Source organism: Oncorhynchus nerka, linkage group LG4, assembly GCF_034236695.1.
Source record: "Oncorhynchus nerka isolate Pitt River linkage group LG4, Oner_Uvic_2.0, whole genome shotgun sequence".
NCBI classification, from domain to species: Eukaryota; Metazoa; Chordata; class Actinopteri; order Salmoniformes; family Salmonidae; genus Oncorhynchus; species Oncorhynchus nerka.
The window spans coordinates 73,243,070-73,267,752 of record NC_088399.1 but is presented as its reverse complement, the minus strand read 5'-3'; the positions used below and the strand labels follow the sequence as shown (position 1 = coordinate 73,267,752).

Sequence of the window (24,683 nt, the reverse complement as noted above, 5' to 3'; positions counted from 1 at the left end):
GGCACTTAAATATATTCTTCCAGGCTCCTTGGCTTGGCTACACTGTGCTTTCTTCATTTGCAGTACGGTACATGTATTGAAAGAAAAAGTCTTCTAAACCCATTACAAATCCATGAGGCATGAACTCATGGCCTCCGCTCTACAGGACAAGACAGTGCAAAATGCTGTACAGTAGCACAACATTCAAATACAACGATTTAAAGGGATTTCAAGTTCCTTCTCACACACGACAACAATGTACCTATTTGCATTTAGTTTGATGTGACTAGGCCTACTTGTGTGTCTATCTACCTGTTGTAACTACCTGTTGTAACAGCCTGTTGTAACTACCTGTTGTAACTACCTGTGCTCATTGTATCATCAAATCCTCCCAAATGAACTGACCACTTTGCAGCTCTGGGGGAAAAAACTCAACTTTGTAAACATTCCTTTTCAAAATACATAATTTTTTATCCGCATTGAATATGGAAAGAATCTTTTACTTTTCTCATTCCCTCACTTTCCTGCACATATCGCTCCTTTCCTCACTTATCTCTTCTCTCTCTTCATCTCTCGCTTTCGCTCCCTCTCTCTCCCTCTCTGACCAGCCCTCCCCTCTCTCTCCATCTCTCTCTCTGTGGGATGTTTTAGTGAACCCTTGTCACTGTGATGGAAGTGAAATCCATTTGAATGAATGACAGCTGCAATTTGCTCTTCTCACTTTGCTGGGGGTATAACTGTACACACAGTGTTTCTAAAGGCAAGGTAAATGATGCATGTATCTATCTGCATTCTGAACGCAGCATGAGGTTGAATAGAAAGGGGATGTTTGTGTTGAAATTATTAGTCTTCCCATCGCCAGGTTTGTGACGCTGAGGGTGCGTCGCAATCTGTACCCTATTCCCGACATAGTGCATTACTTCCACCAGGGTCCATAGTGCTTTATGCACTATGTAAGGAATTGGTTGGGATTTGGGACACCAACTATATCTTCATTTTGGCTGAGAGAGGAAGCTTTGTGTGAGATACATTCCTCTGAATATTAATATGTATTCTATTTCAGGAAGCATAGACTGAGTCATAAAAAATCATAGCAAATGTTTGTTTTTTATAGAAAAACCAAATGCACAGTATTGTTTTGGGGTGTTGTTGTGTTAACATGTAACACAAAAAGCTTGTTCGGACTCAGGACATGAGAACTTGGACACTACTAGTGTACTGGTAAATCACATGACACACATACAAATTACTTGAATCTACCGAGTCTCTTGTGGGTCATTTGATATCTACCCCAAAAAACATTGTGTTACGTTATCTGACCATCACAAATCTACTAAGATGCAATGTATCAAGTTTGTCGTTTCAAGACAACAACAACATACAGTACAGGGACTTGACAAAGCGAATGAAGAAATGTGTAGTATTTTTACAGCACATCAGTAGTCTTTCAACAGTGTGATGTCGTGGTCATTTTAACAAATCATTGATTTCATTATTTCACATATGAAAATGTAAGGTCATTTTCATGATTGATGTTTGGGGCTCGTTATTTGTTCAAATAAAATTAAACAAAGTATGCAGTTGGATGCACAAACACAGAACACTCTTCAGATTACCTTACAAAAGTTTAGTCCAACAAACCATTTCTCCAGATTTTGCTCTAAAAAAGATTTATCAACCTATCAAAAATTTAACCTGAGATTCAGATTTTTTTAAACGATCTCAGAACAGATCTCAGAACAGATCTCAATGAAGCCATCTGTGTTACACCCATAGTCTATACCTTTCTGTTACTCTGATATGAACTAACTGCCGGTGTCTATATTCTGACATGTACGCTGTGCATTCCAAAATGCTTGACTTTAGATTGATGCCTAACAGACAAACGCTAACATTTAAAGCATTTCTCCTCTTTTAAAAATGGGGTTTTCTCAATGTTTACTTTTGTAATTTACACATATTGAGTGTGATGCTTCAAATACAAGGATCCAGGTTGAATCTATCATGATTTTTTAAAGTACACCACAGGTAGGACAAAATAAAAACATTTTCACAACAGAAGACGTTACATCCATCTTGAAATTTGGAACCAGTTGTAAACACTAGAAATATGGGTCCTATCTCCGGGTTTAGGTCGGAACTTCTGCTGTTCATGCATAGAATTAGAACCAATTAGTCATTCTAATTCTAGAACTAATTAGACAATCTAATTCTATGATATACAGTCAGTTCTCACTATAGGGATGTCACACCGGACTACTGATGTCCTATAGTGTCCAGTAGTGATGATATCATGTTACACCACAGTACTGATGTCCTCCACCTCGTTGGGCTTCACAGGCTTGCTGGGGAGCGACTTGAGGTACTCCAGGTGTCGCCGGGCATCCTCCTGGTTCTGCCGTACATAATACACCACGTAGGAGATGACCATGGCAAACCAGCCGAACATCGTCACCAGCATGGCGTAGTCTGTGGTCCTCTTGGCCAGGTTACACAGGTCTGTGTCCACTGCCAGGAAATGGCGTCCCTCCTGCTCCTGGAGCTCGGAGCTCCGGCAGAGGACGCGTGCAGCCGCCTCGTGGTTGTGGGCCATGCCGCCCAGTGCCTGCTGCAGTGTGCAGTCACAGTGCCAGGGGTTGTCATCCACCAGGACCCGTGCTTTGAGCCTGGCGAACGCATCCTTGTGTACACTAGTGATGCGGTTGTGTGAGAGGTCGAGGACCTGCAGTGTGGCCTCCACGCCACTGAAGGCGCCCTCCCCCAGCGTCTCCACAGCGTTGTGGGACAGATTGAGCTCCCGCAGCAGCCTTAGGCCCCGGAAGGCGTGGTCGGGGACAGCCATGATCTGGTTGTGGTCGAGGCGGAGCACGGCGGTGTCTGGAGGCAGGTCCGGGGGGATCTCTTTGAGCCGGGACCCGGTGCAGGTGACGTTGAGGCCAAGGAGCAGCCCCAGGGGCCCCGGGCCGAGGTGGAGGCCAGGGTCGGGTCGGGCCCTCTGGCAGACACATCCCTTGGGACACATGGAGGCGGAGGGGAAGCACAGGGCCATGAGGACCAGGCTCTGGAGGAGCAGGCACATGGGGATGGAGCGGGATAGCCACATGTCCAGGGGAGTCATACTGGTGGGGACCACCAGCCCTCAGCATCCCGCCAAGAGACAGGGACACCACACCACTGGACCGACCCAAGAAGCAACAGACAGGCCACGGCTCATACCAAACACTCCATACTGGAGACTGATGAGCCTCCACCAACACACCACCGTCTGTTCAGGCCTAACAGGGCCTGTCACCAGTTGGACTCATGCTGTAATCACACCTGAAATAAAACAGATAGAAGCATTAAACAATATAAAAACTGCTTAATGAAGTACTGTAAGTTCTTTGAACTACTTTTTTAGTGTGGAACTTTCGGTTTTAGCTGAAGTCAAAAAGACAAAACAGGAGCACCACGGTGTGTAAGTGAAAATAAACCACTCTGTCATATTCACATCATCATAATCTCATCATAACCGAGTTCCGTTTGATATAAACGATATTACACAACTTGTTATATTTATGGCATACTAGGCTACATGATAAGGTTAATCTAGGTTTGATGAATCACTGTCCTTAACACCGTAATAAACTTTTACTGCAGTGGGCTAAATCAGGGTCACACAGACTGTTTTGAAACAAAAGTATACACCTCACACACATGATTATGGGCTTAAAAAAAGAAGACACCTGTACCATGTCAGAGTTGAAATGTATTACATTTTGAGTTTGCATCCCAATATTACACTTTATATACACTATAAATACAAAAGTATGTGGACAACTCTTCAAATTAGTGGATTAGGCTATTACAGCCACACCCGTTGCTGACAGGAGTATACAATCGAGCACACAGCCATTGGTAGTAGAATGGCCTTACTGAAGAGCTTATTGACTTTCAACCATCATAGGATGCCACCATTCAAATAAGACAAATGTCTGCCCTGCTAGAGCTGCCCCGGTCAACTGTAAGTGCTGTTATTGTTAAGTGGAAACATCTAGGAGCAACAACGACAACTCAGCCACAAATTGGCAGGCCACAAAAGTTCACCGAACGGGAACGCAGAGTGCTGAAGCGCTTAGTGCATAAAAATCATCTGTCCTCGGTTGCAACACTCACTACCGAGTTCCAAACTGCCTCTGGAAGCAACATCAGCACAAGAACTGTTCAGCCGGAGCTTCATGAAATGTGTTTCCATGGCCGAGCAGCCGCACACAAGCCTAAGATCACCATGCGAAATGCCAAGTGCAGGCTGGAGTGGTGTAAAGCTCATCGCCATTGGACTCTGGAGCAGTGGAAACGTGTTCTCTGGAGTAATGAATCACGCTTCACCATCAGGCAGTCCGATGGGCGAATCTGGGTTTGGCGGATGCCAGGAGAACGTTACCTGCCCGAATGCATAGTGCTAACTGTAAAGTTTGGTGGAGTAGGAATAATGGTCTGTGGCTGTTTTCATGGTTCAGGCCCCTTAATTCCAGTGAAGGGAAATCTTAATGCAGCAGCATACAATGACATTCTAGATGATTCTGTTATTCCAACTTTGAGGCAACAGCTCCCGGGTGGAGCGGCTGGCTTCAGGATTGGATGGCGCTGTGTTAAGAAGCAGTGTGGCATGGTTGGGTTGTGTATCGGAGGATGCATGACTTTCAACCTTCGTCTCTCCCGAGCCCATACGGGAGTTGTAGCGATGAGACAAGATAGTAGCTACTAAACAATTGGACACCACGAAATTGGGGAGAAAAAGGGGTAAAAAGAAAAGAAAGGAAAAGGTTGGTGGAGATCAGTATGGAAGAACTTGACTGGCTTGCACAGCGCCATGACCTCAACCCCATCGAACACCTTTGGGATGAATTGGAACGCAGACTGCGAGCCAGGCCTAATTGCCCAACATCAGTGCCAGATCTCACTAATGCTCTTGTGGCTGAATGGAAGCAAGTCTATGCAGTGATGTTCCAACATCTAGTGGAAAGGCTTCCCAGAAGAGGCTGTTATAGCAGCAAAGTGGGGGACCATCTCCATATTAATGCTCATGAATGAGATGTTTGCCGAGCAGGTGTCCACATACTTTTGGTCATCACAGAAGACTGAAATATAAAACAAAACCGTTTGACATAGAAACACAGGGTTTTCTGCATTTATTTAAGAAATATGTTTATTCATTATGAAATTGTAAAAATATGAATACAATTCCACCCATGAGGCCATTAGAGGGTGGTTTAATTGCAGGAAAGGGCTACAACAATACATCCTTATGAACACACACTCTGTACTGAGACTTGACAATAAGCATGGACCTGTGAACCCTCCTGTCAATCAAACACTAGCCAGCTACAACTATGTTGTTTATTTAGTCAATTAAGAACAGATTTTTATTTACAATGAGGACCTGTCAAACATGTACATTTTATTATCTGTGTAAGAGTGAAAATATAGTAAGTACACAGTAATGGGCAGTTGGATAGGAAAAGCGAAGCAATGTTTATTTATGTTCCCAAATCATGACATATGATTTGGTATCGTTAGAAAAACAAACACACACCTACTCTATTGTAAGCTTGTGTACTGTGGATAACAACACCATATTGGTTCCAAATGGCACCCTATTCCTATGTAGTGCACTACTTTTGACTAGGGTCCATAGGGAATAGGGTGCTATTTGGGCCTCGACCTGATAAATGCTAAGTACAGTGGAATGCAGCAGGCTGGTTTCATCAAACCCCCCTCATTCTCCCTCTGTCACACTGTAATGTCACCTTCTCATAACAGATCTTTGTCTGCAGAACATCACATAGGGAAGAAATTCACTTACAGTACAGGAACTCTACATTAACCAAACTGTACAATACAACCCTATTCAATCATAAAAATGCTATGCAATTATTTTCTGTCGCATAACTTTCCCCATATCGAGACCCTGCCTATCATGTTTATAAACACATGCTAACATGCAGTGCTTAATTTGTAAATTGGGAGGTCCCGGAAAACACATAGTGAGCGCGAGAGGGGGGGTTACCCAGGGGGCTCTAAGTTACTGGAACACATTGAGAAATAAAGTGACTAACACAATGTGGCAGCTCAGCAGACAGAGTAAACAGCCATGTAGCCTACTGTCTGTGGTGGTTAAACGGACAGCACTCTCCAAGGTGCTGATTTATTCAAAGCATTAGACCTCACTGCAGTATGCCTACATATATGAGTGTAGCTGCGGGCCTTACACAAGTCAGAATCAGTGTACAGCAACATTTTAGACGTCACTGCAGTATGCCTACATATATGAGTGTAGCTTCGGGCCTTACACAAGTCAGAATCAGTGTACAGGAACATTTTAGACGTCACTGCAGTATGCCTACATATATGAGTGTAGCTGCGGGCCTTACACAAGTCAGAATCAGTGTACAGCAACATTTTAGACGTCACTGCAGTATGCCTACATATATGAGTGTAGCTGCGGGCCTTACACAAGTCAGAATCAGTGTACAGGAACATTTTAGACGTCACTGCAGTATGCCTACATATATGAGTGTAGCTGCGGGCCTTACACAAGTCAGAATCAGTGTACAGCAACATTTTAGACGTCACTGCAGTATGCCTACATATATGAGTGTAGCTGCGGGGCTTACACAAGTCAGAATCAGTGTACAGGAACATTTTAGACGTCAGTGCAGTATGCCTACATATATGAGTGTAGCTGCGGGCCTTACACAAGTCAGAATCAGTGTACAGCAACATTTTAGACATCACTGCAGTATGCCTACATATATGAGTGTAGCTGCGGGGCTTACACAAGTCAGAATCAGTGTACAGGAACATTTTAGACATCACTGCAGTATGCCTACATATATGAGTGTAGCTGCGGGCCTTACACAAGTCAGAATCAGTGTACAGCAACATTTTAGACGTCACTGCAGTATGCCTACATATATGAGTGTAGCTGCGGGCCTTACACAAGTCAGAATCAGTGTACAGCAACATTTTAGACGTCACTGCAGTATGCCTACATATATGAGTGTAGCTGCGGGGCTTACACAAGTCAGAATCAGTGTACAGGAACATTTTAGACATCACTGCAGTATGCCTACATATATGAGTGTAGCTGCGGGGCTTACACAAGTCAGAATCAGTGTACAGCAACATTTTAGACGTCACTGCAGTATGCCTACATATATGAGTGTAGCTGCGGGCCTTACACAAGTCAGAATCAGTGTACAGGAACATTTTAGACATCACTGCAGTATGCCTACATATATGAGTGTAGCTGCGGGCCTTACACAAGTCAGAATCAGTGTACAGGAACATTTTAGACATCACTGCAGTATGCCTACATATATGAGTGTAGCTGCGGGGCTTACACAAGTCAGAATCAGTGTACAGCAACATTTTAGACGTCACTGCAGTATGCCTACATATATGAGTGTAGCTGCGGGCCTTACACAAGTCAGAATCAGTGTACAGGAACATTTTAGACATCACTGCAGTATGCCTACATATATGAGTGTAGCTGCGGGCCTTACACAAGTCAGAATCAGTGTACAGGAACATTTTAGACATCACTGCAGTATGCCTACATATATGAGTGTAGCTGCGGGGCTTACACAAGTCAGAATCAGTGTACAGCAACATTTTAGACGTCACTGCAGTATGCCTACATATATGAGTGTAGCTGCGGGGCTTACACAAGTCAGAATCAGTGTACAGCAACATTTTTGACGTCACTGCAGTATGCCTACATATATGAGTGTAGCTGCGGGCCTTACACAAGTCAGAATCAGTGTACAGCAACATTTTAGACGTCACTGCAGTATGCCTACATATATGAGTGTAGCTGCGGGGCTTACACAAGTCAGAATCAGTGTACAGGAACATTTTAGACATCACTGCAGTATGCCTACATATATGAGTGTAGCTGCGGGGCTTACACAAGTCAGAATCAGTGTACAGCAACATTTTAGACATCACTGCAGTATGCCTACATATATGAGTGTAGCTGCGGGCCTTACACAAGTCTGAATCAGTGTACAGTAACATTTTAGACGTCACTGCAGAACACCCACCATGGGGTGGCAGGGTAGCCTAGTGGTTAGAGCGTTGGACTAGTAACCAAAAGGTTGCAAGTTCAAACCCCTGAGCTGACAAAGTACAAATCTGTCATTCTGCTGCTGAACAGGCAGTTAACCTGTTCCTAGGCTGTCATTGAATTTGTTCTTAACTGACTTGCCTGGTTAAATAAAGATCAAATAAATATGCAAATGCACACATAGTCAGCTGTGGGGCTCACAAGACCCCAATGTCACATCAATGTAGCAGTAGAACAAATATCACAATATCAGAATATAACTGTAGACTCAGCAGAACCCACATATATAGGCATTCTACCTATGTGATAATATGAAGCACATGTTCAGATTACCTTCACAGTACAGAACAAGTTTGTAAAGGAAAACAATTTTCCTACCTTAGTTTTCAAAACCTCCCACAATGACTCTCCCCATGTCAAGTTAATTTAACTCCTGACAGTCCATTTCTTGCTCAAAGCCATGAGCAGGCCTGTGTCAGTGATGTTTAGCCTCCTTCTAAGGCTGTTGTGAAGATTTTTTCATTTTGAGGGTTAACTATAACCTGGGTGTCCTCTTTAGCCTCGTCTACAAGACTTGCTGCCACCAAATGCACCTTGGTTCAGGCATATTAAAAACTACAAATAATAATTCTGAGGGCTCTTTGTTATTGTTTTCATGTCAAAGGCAGAGGATGTTACTGTACATTCCACCCTCTCTTTTGCTAGCTACTTGAATCCCTCCAGTCATTTCTAGACTCAAGCTCCCTACCTTTTTGCATTTTGTACAGCCCAGCTTTGAATTCTGCATGACAAGCCCTTGGTTATACGTTTGTTGTTCTTGAACTGCATATTGCACCTGCTTCGAGCACTTCGTCGGGGGATGCACTGTCCCCCCAGCTCCCCGTCTCCCTCTCCCGCTGAGTCACACTCGCTAGTAGGCCTACTAGGTAGTGGAGGTGCCGGTGGTGATGCTGAACTGGCGGGATTAGCAGCGCTGCTAGCTCAGGCATCACCATCAGGAACAGTTTGCCCCTCACTCCTCTCCCCCGGCACTGACAGTTCTCTGGCTCGTTCTGGGTTCCATTCACCATCTTTCTCTGGATTTTTGGACTTGAAAAATGTCATCAAACATGATTGCCTTTTTTAATCATTTTTTTATTTGTCTTTCCCACGTTTCAAATTCAGTAGGGAGACAACTACCCTAGGCTACGTGACGTGATTACGTAGGGACCTCTTCACTAGTTGACCACCACTACCCAGACCTGTGTCAAGATCAGTTACTTACTCCACCGGCCTCCCCATAACCTCTATGAGAAGGTCTGGAATCAGTGTGGATGTAGGATGATGACACAGAAGGATCACCAAGCTTTTACATGATGGTCTTTCTGGGGGGCAGGAGAAATAACAAGGCAACTTGATTTAATAGAATGTTTACAGTGCGAACAGTGAAACAATTAATAAATCATGCCGTGAGAGGTACCGGATCTGGGCAAATAGGTGCTGGAATGAACAAAGTCATATCTGAGAGGTGCCGGATCCTGTTCCGGCAGGATCCTGCTCAAATGAAGCACTGCTAACATGTGTCTGTCAGATCTCCCTGAGGTGTTGATAAAAACACATTCATTACCGAGCTCGAACAGGATAAGATCGTGAAAAATATATCCACTTAAGGCATATGATCAATTCTGCATCAGATTATGTACAGCTTTCCTATACTGCCCAGCAGCTTGATGGGAGGCATTGTAGGATGCTCTAGAATGCAGTGATTGTTAATGGACATGGGCGTCTGCCCATTTCTGGGAAAAATAGATACTGATATCCATAGAAATAATAATAACCTATGTAGGTTGAGGGAGCAGCCCTGTCTCTCCCCACAGCCTGTGTTGTTTAATAGAGCCTATGATGATGATAATAGAGAGAGAGAGAGAGAGAGAGAGAGAGAGAGGTTTAGAGAGAGACAGAGTGATGGAGATAGGGAAGCATCTGTGTTGTCTGTATGAGGCCGTCTTCCCCGTGAGCACCAGGCACAGGGGCTCAAGTGAGTCTAGGTTCAAATGTCAACTGACAAAAAGCTGAATTGCATGCAGGCATGTCATCCATCATCGACGAGTAGAAAAATGGCAAAGCAACACAAGTGACAGTTGGTATCCACAGTGACGAGGGATTTTGAATGCATCATCTTCAGAGGCCCTTGGAGGGGAGAATATAGGCTGTGTCACTGGGAGTGTGTGAGCTTTGAGTCCTTTCAAGTCCAATGACTGACTGAAGTCCTACCATCATTTTCAATTCAGCCTGGCTGAATTCAGCTGGTGGCCCTCTCCTGTCTCTGGTCACAGTGTACAAGGTTGTTCACATTCTGGGTTAAAATAGGCCCCTGTGAACTCAGCCGCGAGGCAGCGACCATTTCTATTTTTGGCACCACTGAAATTTTCATTTCACAAATTAAGAAGGACATGATTGCCCTGTTATTCAGATTCAGTGGAACCATTCAAATGTTCATAAATTGAATAAAGTGATTACTTTATACATGCAGTCTTTCTATTATCATATTGGTTAGCAGTATGGTTTTGAAAATTGTGAAAAATCTGACCAATTACACTATATATGCAAAGGTATGTGGACATCCCTTCAAATGAGTGGATTTGGCTATTTCAGTCACACCCGATGCTGACAGATATATAATATTAAGCACACAGCCTTGCAATCTCCATAGACAAACATTGCAGTAGAATGGCTTTACTGAAGAGCTCAGTAACTTTCAATGTGGCACCGTCATAGGATGCCACCTTTCCAACAAGTTAGTTTGTCAAATTTCTGACCTGCTAGACTTGCCCGGGTCAACTGTAAGTGCTGTTATAGTGAAGTGGAAATGTCTAGGAGCAACACCGGTTCAGCCGCGAAGTGGTAGGCCACACAAGCTCACAGAACGGGACTGCAGAGTGTTGAAGCACGTAGCACGTAATCTGGGTTTGGCAAATGCCAGGAGAACACTACCTGCCCGAATGCATACTGCCAACTGTAAAGTTTGGTGGAGGAGGAATAATGGTCTGGGGCTGTTTGTCATGGTTCGGGCTCCTTAGTTCCAGTGAAGGTCAATCTTAATGCTACAGCATACAATGACATTCTAGATGATTCTGTCCTTCCTACTCTGTGGCAACAGTTTGGGAAAGGCCCTTTCCTGTTTCAGCATGACAATGCTACCGTGCACAAAGTGAGGTCCATACATGTAGTGTATCATGTCAACTTGGATTTTTGTAAAATAAATATCTGTCATCATACGATTATAAGGGGTGGAGGCTGGGCAATGGATTTTTTTACCATTACTGGAAGCAATCCTTTACAAAAATCGGATTTTTAAATGCAATTACCCATGAACAAAAATCTAAATGCAACATGTAACAATTTCTAAGATTTTACTGAGTTAAAGTTCATCTAAGGAAATCAGTCAACTAAAATAAATAAATTAGGCCCTAATCTATGGATTTCACGTGACTGGGAATACAGATATGCATCTGTTGGCCACAGATAAAAAAAGGTAGGGACATGGATCAGAAAAGCAGTCATTATCTGATGTGACCACCATTTTTCTCATGCAGCGCGACACATCTCCTTCACATAGAATTGATCAGACTGTTAATTGTGGCCTGTGGAATGTTGCCCCACTCCTCTTCAATGGCTGTGTGAAGTTGCTGGATATTGGTGGGAACTGGAATACGCTGTCATACATGTTTCTCCAGAGCATCCCAAACATGCTCAATGCGTGACATGTCTGGTGAGTATGCAGGCCATGGAAGAACTGCGACATTTTCAGCTTTGAGGAATTGGGTACAGACCTTTTCGACATGTGGCAATGCATTATCATGCTGAAACATGAGGTGATCTCGTCACGATCTCTGTGCATTCAAATGGCCATCGATAAAATGCAATTGTGTTCATTCTCCGTAGTTTAAGCCTGCCCATACCATAACCCCACCACCACCATGGGGCACTCTGTTCACAACGTTGACTTCAGCAGACCGCTCGCCCACACGACACCATACACGCTGTCTGCCATCTGCCCAGTAGAGTTGAAACCGGGATTAATCCGTGAAGACAACACTTCCCCTGCATGCCAGTGGCTATCGAAGGTGAGCATTTGCCCACTGAAGTCTTTTACCACGCCGAACTGCACGACGAGCACGACGGGCACACAGATGAGCTTCCCTGAGATTATTTCTGACAGTTTGTGCAGACATTCTTTGGTTGTGCAAACCCACAGCTTCATCAGCTGTCTGGGTGGCTGGTTTCATACGATCCTACATGCGAAGACGCTGGATGTGGAGGTCCTGGGCTGGTGTGGTTACTCGTGGTCTACGGTTGTGAGGCTGGTTGGACATACTGCCAAATTCTCTTAAAACTATGTTTTAGGCCACTTATGGTAGAGAAATTAACATTTAACTTGAGACATTCAACTTGAGGCATTGTGTTGTGTGTCAAGACAGGATTGTGTTGAGGCACAAATCTGCAGCATTGAATGTCCCCAAGAACACAGTGACCTCCACCTCCAAGTTTGGAACCTTCAAGTCTCTTCCTAGAGCTGACCACCCGGTCAAACTGAGCTATTGGGGTAGAAGGGCCTTGGTCAGTTAGGTGACGAAGAACCCGATGGTTACTCTGACAGAGCTCCAGAGTTCATCTGTGGAAATGGGAGAACCTTCCAGAAGGACAACAATCTCTGCAGCTCTCCACCAATTAGACCTTTATGGCAGAATGACCAGACGGAAGCCACTCTTCATTAAAAGGCATATGACAGCCAGCTTAGAGTTTGCCAAAAAGAACCCATAGGACTCTCAGACCATGAAAAACAAGATTATCTGGTCTGATGAAACCAAGATTGAACTCTATGGCTTGAATGCCAAGTATCACGTCTGGAGGAAACCAGGCACCGCTCATCACCTGGCCAATGCCATCCCTACGGTGAAGCATGGTGGTGGCAGCATCATGCTGTGGGGATGTTTTTCAGTGGCAGGGACTGGGAGATTAGTCAGGATCGAGAGAAAGATGAACGGCGCAAAGTACAGAGAGATCCTTGATGAAAACCTGCTTCAGAGCACTCAGGACCTCAGACTGGGACTGGGAGATTAGTCAGGATCGAGGGAAAGATGAACGGCGCAAAGTACAGAGAGATCCTTGATGAAAACCTGCTTCAGAGCACTCAGGACCTCAGACTGGGGTGAAGGTTCACCTTCCAACAGGACAACGACCTTAAGCACACAGTCAAGACAACGCAGGAGTGGCTTCGGGGTAAGAGTCCAGACTTGAACCCGATCGAACATCTCTGGAGAGACCTGAAAATAGCTATGCAGCGACACTCCCCATCCAACCTGAGAACTTGAGAGGTGCTGCAGAGAAGAATGGGCGAAACTCCCCAAATACAGGTGTGCTAAGCTTGTAGCGTCATACCCAAGAAGACTTGAGGCTGTAATCGCTGGTAAAAAAAGTGCTTCTACAAAGTACTGAGTAAAGGATCTGAATACTTAAGTAAATGTGATATTTAAATGTTTTATTTTGAATACATTTGCAAAAATGTCTAAAAACCTGTTTTTGCTTTGTCATTAGGGGGCATTATGTGTGTAGACTGATGAGGGGGAAAGCGATTGAATACATTTTAGAAAAAGGCTGTAATGTAACAAAACATGGAAAAAATTCAAGGGGTCTGAATACTGTCCAAATGCACTGTACTTCCATTTGTTTTTTTAAACCGGGACCAGTTACCTTCAGATGAGTCCCGTGACACTTGTGGGGTTCGTTTACATGATTTACCAATTTTCGGGATGTCTCATGGTCTGACAAACACCGCTCTAGCTCTGCCACCTTTCACCACAGATGAGGAAGTGTTACACTGGTGGATGCTGTGGATTGAGATGCATCCAATGCAATAAAAGCAGATATCTTTAGTTTAAACTGATGGATTTTGATGGGGATTTTTTTGTTATGTAACTTAGATTGACATACCGGTGCGTCAATCGACTCTAGGGGGTTAATCATCTTCTGTATATGCCACACTTATCAAGTGGATGGATTATCTTGGCAAAGGATAAATGCTCACTAACAGCGATGTAAACACATTTCTGCACACAATTGTAGAGAAATACACTTTTTGTGCATATGGACAATTTCTGGGATCTTTTGTTTCAGAGCATGAAAAAAGGTCATGTGTGGCTCAGTAGGTAGAGCATGGTGCTTGCAATGGCAGGGTTCTGGGTTCAATTCCCATAGGGGGCCAGTATGGGGGAAACATACAGTGGAGATCTGCATGGAGGAATGGGCCAAAATACCAGCAACAGTGTGTGAAAACCTTGTGAAGACTTACAGAAAACGTTTGACCTCTGTCATTGCCAACAAAGGGTATATAACCAAGTATTGAGATAAACTTTTGTTATTGACCAAATACTTATTTTCCACCATAATTTGCAAATAAATTCATTAAAAATCATACAATGTGATTTTCTGGATCGAGGGAAAGATGAGCGCGCGCTATGATGAAAATTACAGGCCTCTCATCTTTTTAAGTGGGAGAACTTGCACAATTGGTGGCTGACTAAATACTTTTTTGCCCCACTGTAAGTCATTCTGGATAAGAATGTCTGCGAAATTACAAAAATGTAAACATGACGTATTTATATTTTTGTTCAGTGTAAATTGGTCTGTAATCACAATCTAGCACGCACTCTAGAACTGGGAGGGACTCCCAATCAACTACAATCATGCATGGGCTTTGTAAATAGCACTTAGGCTATGTAGTGGCTGCTCAATCATTTTCTCCCCAATGGGCTTGTAAGTAAGAATTTCACAATGCGATCTCCTGTTGTACCTGTTGTATTCGGCGCATGTGAAAAATAACATTTGATTTGATTTGTAAGAGCTTTGACTTCCAGGGATGTCAACCAAAGCTTACATGTGAGGCTATTTCCTATGACAAATCTCAACATGGCAGTAAGGATGAATCATGTAGTAAAGAAACATAAAGTAATCCATCGCAAAACACTGTCAGACTGGAACTATTTAGCCTGAAGACAAATGAATGGTCCAAAGTTCAATAAGATATCTCTTGGATATGACCCTACCATAAGGTCAGAGAATAAATGATGTCAATTGTACTATACATTTACAAAACAATCACTAGAATATTATGTAACATCAATGTTATTACTGTAATAATTAGTGCTACTACACAGGTCTTAGAGAAATGTGTACACCATCATTGTATTAAAAGGCAGAGTAATTTGATTGGTCCAAGACTTGGAGTTGAAATGTATTTTGACACAACGTGGCCCTATTTCTATCATTTATCATAGCATATGGCCATTCTATTACTTAAGTTGCATGTTCCTGTCAAGGCCATATTTATGGGATAGCATCAACATGAAATTCAACAAAGATGTGGATGCATCCAAAATGGGCACCCTATTCCATACATAGTACACTACTTTTTACCAGAGCTGTGGTGCACTACATAGGAAATAGGGTGCAATTTGGGATGCAAATTTAGACCTAAAGCGGACTTGCCTACTGTGTTTTCTTGACCCATATAGTCCTACATCACTTGATACATTTTGTGATAATTAAATAAACATCATTATTAAGGATTAACTATTTATGCAAATAGTCTTGAGCTGGATCTGGGGATTTCGAATTACCATAGAAATGGGCCTGAGCAAATAATAGCCAAGCTATTCCTCAAACAAAATAGTCTGCAAGTGTTATAAACGGCATGGCATAGCATTTCCCAAACAAATAAACCATGCCCCATGGTAAAGTATATGATTTATGAGTAGCCAAGCATACACAAAGTTGTCAACTTTTTTAGGTAGGCCTATAGGTATGCATGTATGCCTTTAGTTTATCGGCTATATATTATCATTATGAAATTCCTAGATTATATTATTATAGTATGAGTTTTGATATGATATCATGAGTGAACATCTGCTGAACAATTTCCCTATGAACACTAATGATAAGGAAGACACCCCGCAGTGTGAGCCTTCTCGTCATCAAGGTGAATTTCTACCTATAGCGCACTCCGTGGCTCAAACATCAACCGTTAACCCTGCTCTCGAGCTCGGCGCCTGAATGCGACGTACTACAGGGTACCCGGTTCCCCTTTTCTGACCCGCGCAGCTGTTATTTTCTACATGTAAAAAAAATCACTGCCATGATTAAACTACAGTATTTCATTGCGGCATTCATGTAAAGATGTCATCCATGGAACTATGTCATGTTCAAGTATTTACCAAGGACATAACAGCTATGTTATTGCAGGTATCCTATAATACCATTATTCTAATAGAGTAATAACAATACATTCGATATACCTACCTACAATAAACAATATTTGAGTGATCAGAGAACATCAATGTAGCTGTGAAGCAACAAATTGAATCGTCACATGACACATGAATAATAATATTAATTTAAAACATGGTGGATTTTGAAATAACCCCCAAAAATGATATATATAACGACCCCAAACCCATCTATTTTCCTCTTTTCCCCCATAATCTGACTAACAACAATCACAAACTGAAAAGAAAAAGAAAGGTGGAAAGCCAGCATGAAAATGAGCTCATACATACGTATGTGTGTGTGCTGCGCGTGTAGCGGAGCTGCAGAGCAACAGGCGACATATGTTTCCATTCTCACCTGCAATAAAAACAACCGTCAGTCTCTCAATTTCCGACTTTAACATTCTAAACGGATCATTCCAACGCAATCTTCCTTCTCCAGTAGTTTCCTATCCTCGTCAAAAATGTTGGAATAGCGCAGTTGAAATTCACATTTTTACAATTGCTTGTTGCTGCTCGGTATTGAACGTGAAAGGAGTGTGACTGAGCTCAAGCTGGCAAGGGAGGGGTTTGCGAGACGAGCACTGAAGGCGACAGTGTTCACCCGGAGCGCGCGCGGAGATGAACGGTCAGTCAGACAATAGGTGTTGCCTCAGTGTCTGTTGGGTTCGTCTGACTAATTCAATCCACCTGTAATATATCATCAGATACGTTCGGTCTTTTGCATCGTCGTAAAACTAAAAGGAGAGCTGTTGAGTTAAGACAAATTGTTGGTGCATTTCACTGTTAGTCTACACCTATTGTTTACGAAGCATGTGACTAATACAATTTGATTTGATTTGTGTCCGCGGTCAGTCATCCCACTCTATCTGCATAACACTTCAATCAGTCAATGGTAGAAATATTATCCAAAATATTGCTCTTTCAGTGATTCACGTTTGAATTGTAGTCTATCACATTGGTCCGTATTTGAAAATATCCTATAACTAAAGACTTTTCTGTGACTATGAGTCTGCTCACACAGCAAGTGGCCTACAGGTAGCCTACATAATGTGATCAGGAGCCCACATTTTCCATGGTACTTAATATGTAGTCCACATTTACCATGGTACTTACTGTGTAACCCACATTTACCATGGTACTTACTGTATAGCCCACATTTACCATGGTACTTACTGTGTAGCCCACATTTACCATGGTACTTACTGTGTAGCCCACATTTACCATGGTACTTACTGTGTAGCCCACATTTACCATGGTACTTACTGTGTAGCCCACATTTACCATGGTACTTACTGTGTAACCCACATTTACCATGGTATTTATGAGTCACATGAAGCTGTCACACTGCCACGTGACTGTCAGGGGAATCTGAAGGGAACTGTATATGTTAAATGACCATGGTGGCCACCAGCCACCATGCCCATGTTGGCCAAGCTGGATCGCCCTCACTCTCTCACATAACAGGCAGGCACTCACTCACTGGATGGTCAGGACTGGAGACACCCAACTGTGACGATGACATGTGGGGCCCTAGAGATTCCCTGGGGGCCAGACACCACATGACATCAAGTGACTTCTGAGTTTTGTCATAGCCTGGCCAGGCAACCATGTGTAGAGTTTAAAATGACATTTAGAGTTACAGTGCCTTCGGAAAGTATTCAGACCCCTTCACTTTTTACACATATTGTTACGTATTATTATATACATATATATTATAAAATCGATTAAATAAATGTTTTTCCTCATCAATCTACACACAATACCCCATAATGACAAAGCGAAAACATGTTTTCAGACATTTTAGCAAATGTATAAAAAAACAAAAACAGAAATACCTTATTTATATAAGTATTCAGACCCTTTGCTATGAGACTCGAAATTGAGCTTAGGTGCATCCTGTTTCAACTGATCATCCTTGGGATATTTCTACAACTTGATTGGAGTCCACCTGCAGTAAATTCAATTGATTTGACATGATTTGTAAAGGCACATACTTGTCTATATAAGGTCCCACAGTTGACAGTGCATGTCAGAGCAAAAGGGAAGTGTCCGTTTCTGAAGCATTGAAGGTCACCAACTACACAGTGTCCTTAAATGGAAGACGTTTGGAACCACCAATACTCTTCTGAGAGGTGGCCGCCAGATGCTAACTCTGACAGAGCTCAAGTGTTCCTCTGTGGAGCTGGGAGAACCTTCCAGAAGGACAACCATCTCTGCAGAACTCTACCAATTAGGCCTTCATGGTACAGTAGCCAGACGGAAGCCACTCCTCAGTAAAAAGCACATGACAGCCCACTTGGAGTTAGCCAAAAGGTACCTAAAGGACTCTCAGACCATGGGAAACAAGATTCATTGGTCTAATGAAACCAAGATTGAACTCTTTGGCCTGAATGCCAAGCATCACGTCAAGAGGAAACCAGGCACCGCTCATCACCTGGCCAATGTAATCTCTACGGTGAAGCATGGTGATGGCAGCATCATGCTGTGGGGATGTTTTTCCACGGCAAGGACTGGGAGACTAGTCAGGATCGAGGGAAAGATGAACAGAGCACAGTACAGAAAGATCCTTGATGAAAACCTGCTCCAGAGAGCTCAGAACATCAGACTGGGGGTGAAGGTACACCTTCCAACAGGACAACGGCCCTAAGCACACAGCCAAGACAACGTAGGAATGGCTTCAGGACAAGTCTCTGAATGTCCTTGAGTGGCCCAGCCAGAGCCCTACAAACAATACCCCATAATGTTGAAGAGGAATTATGTTTATAGAAATGTTTACAAAAAATAATAAAAAATGTGAAGTCAAAATGTTTTGAGTCAATAAGTATTCAACCCCCTTGTTATGACACAGATTCAACCACAAACAAGACAGGTTTTGCAATGCCTCGCAAAGAAGGAAACCTATTAGTAGATGGGTAAAAATAAGAATAAACAGGCATTCAATAACCCTGTGAGCATGGTGGAGCTATTAATTACACTTTGGATGGTGTATCAATACACCCAGTCACTACAAAGTCCTTCCTAACTAAGTTGCCGGAGAGGAAGGAAACTTCTCAGGGATTTCACCATGAGGCTAATGGTGACTTTAAAACAGTTACAGAGTTTAATGGCTGCGATAGGAGAAAACGAATGATGGCGCAACAGCATTGTAGTTACTCCACAATACTAACCTAATTGACAGAGTGAAAAGATGGAAGCCTGAATGGAATTGAAATTTTCCAAAATATGCATCCTGTTTGAGACAAGACACTAATACTCCAACAAATGTGGCAAAGCTATTCATTTTTGTCCAGAATACAAAGTGTTGTGTTTGGAGCAAATCCAACACAACACATTACTGAGTACCACTCTCAATATTTTCAAGCATAATGGTGGCTGCATCATGTTATGGGTATGCTTGTAATCATTAAGGACTGGGGAGTTTTTCAGGATATAAAAGAAATTGAATATAGCTAAGCACAGGCAAAATCCTAGAGGAAAACATGGTTCAGTCCACTCACTGACAATAACCTAAATCACAAGGCTAAATCTACACTGGAGTAGATTACCAAAAAGACAGGGAATGTTCCTGAGTGGCCGAGTTACAGTTTTTACTTAAATCTACTTTAAAGGTCTATGGCAAGACCTGAAAATGGTTGCCTAGCAATGATCAACAATCAATTTGACAGACCTTGAAGAATTTTGAAAGAATAATGGGCAAATGTTGCACAATCCAGGTGTGGAAATCTCTTAGAGACTTACCCAGGAAGACTCACAGTTGTAATCTCTGCCAAAGGTGCATTGACTCAGGGTTGTGAATACTTATGTAAATGAGATATTTCTGTATTTCATAATCAACAAATTTGTAAAAATCTAAACACATGTTTTTACTTTGTCATTTTAGGGTATTGTGTGTAGATGGGTGAGAGAAATTCAGACTGTAACACAACAACATTTGGAATAAGTCAAAGGGTATGAATACTTTCCGAAGGCACTGTATTTACATGCAACAGTCCTTTACACATATTAAGCAGTTAGTGATGAGCTGAGGTATATCAACCACACACAAATCATCCAGTGATTCATTTGATTGGGTCTAGCTGCCTCCACGACAAGAGACATTGTCCTTTTCGCCATTAAAAGGTTATGTTTTGTTACGGTAATTTGCATACTGAGTGTTTAATTATTTCCAGCCAATAAGAAGTTATCTGATGGATGGTTTGGAGGGGAAAGAAGGGTGAATGGTTAGGTATATTACCTGTTAAGCATATCTATCAGGCCATTAGCCTTTCTGGGTAACCACAGCGATCAAACTCTGCACGCAACATAGATCATGTTTATTTAAATGTCATGAGATGGGCCTATAATTCCTCAATTGCCATGTAATGGTTACCAATACATATAATTCCTCAATTGCAATGTTTAAGCCTTCAAGAAATCATTTTCTCAAGCCTGTCATTTCATATAGACTGCACGTACAAAACATTAGGAAGACCTGCTCTTTCCATGACGTTGTAGACTGATCAGGTGAATCCTGGTGAAAGCTATAATCCCTTATTGATGTCACTTGTTAAATCCACTTCAATCATTATAGATGAAGGGGTGGAGATGAAGGATTTTATAGATGAAGGATTTTTAAGCCTTGAGACAATTGAGGCATGGATTGTGTGTGTGCCATTCAGAGGGTGAATGGGCAAGACAGAAGATTTATGTGCCTTTGAACTCAATATGGAAGCTCATCATTGAGAGTGTGATAATGGGTTAATACACAATCAAGTTTAACAACATATTCCATTAGTGTCTTCTGGCTTTCATACCAGATACAGACTAATATGATGATACTGTGTGTTTGAAATTGGTGTGGGGACTTTTCTAATGAATCTGAAACATTTACATTTACATTTAAGTCATTTAGCAGACGCTCTTATCCAGAGCGACTTACAAATTGGTGCGTTCACCTTATGACATCCAGTGGAACTGCCACTTTACAATAGTGCATCTAAATCTTTTAAGGGGGGGGGGGGTGGGAAGGATTACTTTATCCTATCCTAGGTATTCATAGGAAATTCAGGAAACATCTAGAGTGATATTCACTTTATTTGTAGAGCCAATACATACTTAGCAATAGTAAGTGACTAAGGGAAACTTATTGGTGCAACGTGTACACTGATAATCGGGGAACAAGAACATTTAGTAAATAAACGAACACGGAACTAAACAAGAAACAGAGTCAATAACACCTGGGTAAAGAACCAACGGGAGTGACAGATATAGAGGAGGTAATCAGGAAGGTGATGGAGTCCAGGTGAGTGTCATGAAGCACAGGTGCGCGTAACGATGGTGGCAGGTGTGCGTAATAATGAGTAAACGGGGAGTAGACGTGACAATTGGAGAAATGTCCTATGATTCCTCATGTGGAGGGAGTGGAAAGACCGATTCCTCTTCTTCATGCTTCTACACTGGGAGGGGAAAATCCCTATAGATGTGGCAAATTTTCCTATCCAGCTCAAAGGCCCAGTGCCAGCGTAAGCTGCAAGAACATCTGTGTAGAGGGAGAGTTGATGAGTTTTGTACAGTAAGACTGTTCTACAAGTCCATTCAACAACCTGGGTGATCTGCACGCCACAGCAGAATGGGTTAGGTATTAGCTTGGAGAACTAAGGGAAGTCTTCACATGTGAGGCAAAGTAATTCATGTGAGTTTGGTTCACTAAACCCGAGTGGTGTAGCGGTCTAACGCACTGCATCTCAGCACAAGAGGTGTCACTACAGTCCCTGGTTCAAATCCAGGCTGTATCACATCCGGCCGTGATTGGGAGTCCCATAGGGCGGAGAACAATTGGCCCAGTGTTGTCCGGGTTTGGCCGTCCATTGTAAATAAGAATTTGTTCTTAACTGACATGCCTAGTTAAATTAAACATCTCAATTTTACTTAATGGTGGACTATGGGATGCAGTACTCCTGTTGAGAAGAACTCTGTGGCTGGCTCATTGAATGACCTCAACAATTTATACCTTCTAACAAGGATGGAGAGAGAACCCATTTCTGTGTGCACAGCTAAGAACAAACCCAATCTCTGCATGGTTCCTCGAAAGCCTGAAAGCTAGCATTTGAAGTGCTTAGACAGAACTTAACTAATGACTTAGAAAGCACACACTTAAATTAAATACACTGGATCTACTCCATTAGCCAGAGAGAGGATCAAATTGAATTGACATAGAACGGCCCATAGTTTTTATCTCTCCTCCTAATCTGCATGGCAGAGTGCTATCTAATCTCAGTGGATAAGGTAATTACCATTTTGCGTTTGTATTAGATCAGTTCAAATGGCCTATTTCTCCCTGCTCTGTGCCACATCAGATTGAGTCACTGTCTTCGTCCCAAATGGTACCCTATTCCCTTTATAGTGCACTACTTTTGACCAGGGCCCAAAGGGAATAGGGTGCCATTTGGGATGTGATCAGTGACTCCGAAGCCTCTCCTTTTAAACATCTTCATCCCCAGTCTGTCTGTCTGGGACCTTGTGGATATTATGAAGAGAATCACTGACCTTGGAATCATAACCCTAGATTGTAGCCACTTGTCGCTGTGTTTGTGTAGCCACTTGTCTGGGTCATGTTTGACGGTTTCTGTAGTTTGCCAGGATTGGGACATTCTCTTTCCTTGATATCATTTTGTAATCTTTGTCTGCATTGACTGAGTGCACTGTAAATTGCAGCTGGGCTCTCATTCCTTTAATCCCTCCTTTCCCTCCATCACTCCTTCCTTCTACCTCTTCGTCCCTCCATTCCTCGTCCCTCTCTGCATCTATCCCTCCTTCTCATTTCATTCTTCCTTCTCTCCATCCCCCATCCCTAAAAACACCCCGTTGTTCTATCCCACCTCATTTCATTCTTCCTTCTCTCCATCCCCCATCCCTAAAAACACTCCTTTGTTCTATCCCACCTCATTTCATTCTTCCTTCTCTCCATCCCCCATCCCTAAAAACACTCCTTTGTTCTATCCCACCTCATTTCATTCTTCCTTCTCTCCATCCCTCAGTCCTAATCATATTCACTGATACATTCAATGTTGAGATGTGTTCAAGGTTAGATCAGCCAATTACTGTCTTTGAATTGACCAACAGCTGTATGCCCTTGGGTCCTCACTGTTGTCAATGAGTGTGGAGATTTTCATTTGATTTATTAGGATCCCCATTAGCCAATGGAGACAGCTAGTCTTACTGGGGTCCAACACATAACGAAAAAAGACATTACAGACAATAGACTTAACAATTTACATTTAAAAACATTAACATGTAGTTTGTGTTCATGTATCAGTTACACATGTCAGTACATATATACAAAAAGTAGGTTAGATGGGAGAGAGGCGTTGCTTTATTTGTTTTTTGAAACCAGGTTTGCTGTTCAATTGCACTCTAGATGGGATTTCCATGTACTCATGGCTCTGTATAATACGGTGCTTCCTTGAATTTGTTCTGGATCTGGGGACTGTGAAAGGACCTCTGGTGGCATGTCTGGTGGAGTAATGTGTGTCAGTGCTGTGTGTAAATTGACTATGAAAGCGATTTGTAATTTCCAACACAATGTTTCTTATAAAAAGAAGTGAGACAGTCAGTCTTTCCTCAACTCTTAGCCAAGAGAGACTGACATGCGTGGTATTAATATCAGCCCTCGGATTACAATGAAGAGCAAGATGTGCTGCTCTGTTCTGGTCCAGCTGAGGCTTAACTACACTAGGTCTTTCTTTGCCGCACTTGACCATATGACTGGACAATAATCAAGATAAGATGAAACTAGAGCCTGCAGGACTTGCTTTGTGGAGTGTGGTGTCAAAATGGATGAGGAGGAGGATGAGACAGGGGGATGACCAGGGAGGTGGATGAGGATGGAGGAGTAGGAGTAGGTGAGGGAAGAGAAGGGAGGAACAGATGAGGTGAGGGAGGAAGAGAGGGAGGAGAAAGAGGTTGACTATAGATGTAAACATCAATGGCACTAAATGAAGTGAACCAGAGTTAATGGCGGTAGTGTCAGCAGCCTGTAGTCCCATATAGACCTAACCTAGCGTGTCCAGTTGATCGTATGTACAGTAGAGACCTCAAGTTGTTTGTTGCCTGCCTGTCAAACAAATGTACAGATGCTCAATACAGATTCAATATTTTGTTATTCACAACAAGAGTGAGGTCATGTCTCTCACCCTCACCGCTGTCTGACACAATTGTTTAATCAATCAAACTATAAACAGTACTGCACTCACTAATAACTACAATATGTATTTTTTTTTCTGCAAATCAACTCCGATCAAAAATTTGTA

General features: G+C 42.6%; 1 protein-coding gene across 1 annotated transcript; it reads right to left on the bottom strand.

The window, feature by feature from the left end:
* Nucleotides 1–1,067: 1,067 nt before the first annotated feature.
* lrrc3b (leucine rich repeat containing 3B) lies at nucleotides 1,068–16,940 on the bottom strand. Its single transcript, XM_029659186.2, has 2 exons — nucleotides 16,751–16,940; nucleotides 1,068–3,297 (listed from the first exon to the last, which is right to left on the bottom strand). Exon 2 carries the CDS (start codon nucleotides 3,095–3,097, stop codon nucleotides 2,276–2,278), a length of 822 nt encoding a protein of 273 aa, XP_029515046.1. The 5' UTR covers nucleotides 3,098–3,297; nucleotides 16,751–16,940; the 3' UTR covers nucleotides 1,068–2,275.
* Nucleotides 16,941–24,683: the final 7,743 nt, after the last annotated feature.

Bases quoted from the DNA above. Each gene is read 5' to 3' on its own strand.
- lrrc3b (XM_029659186.2), bottom strand. From the start codon at position 3,097: ATGACTCCCCTGGACATGTGGCTATCCCGCTCCATCCCCATGTGCCTG.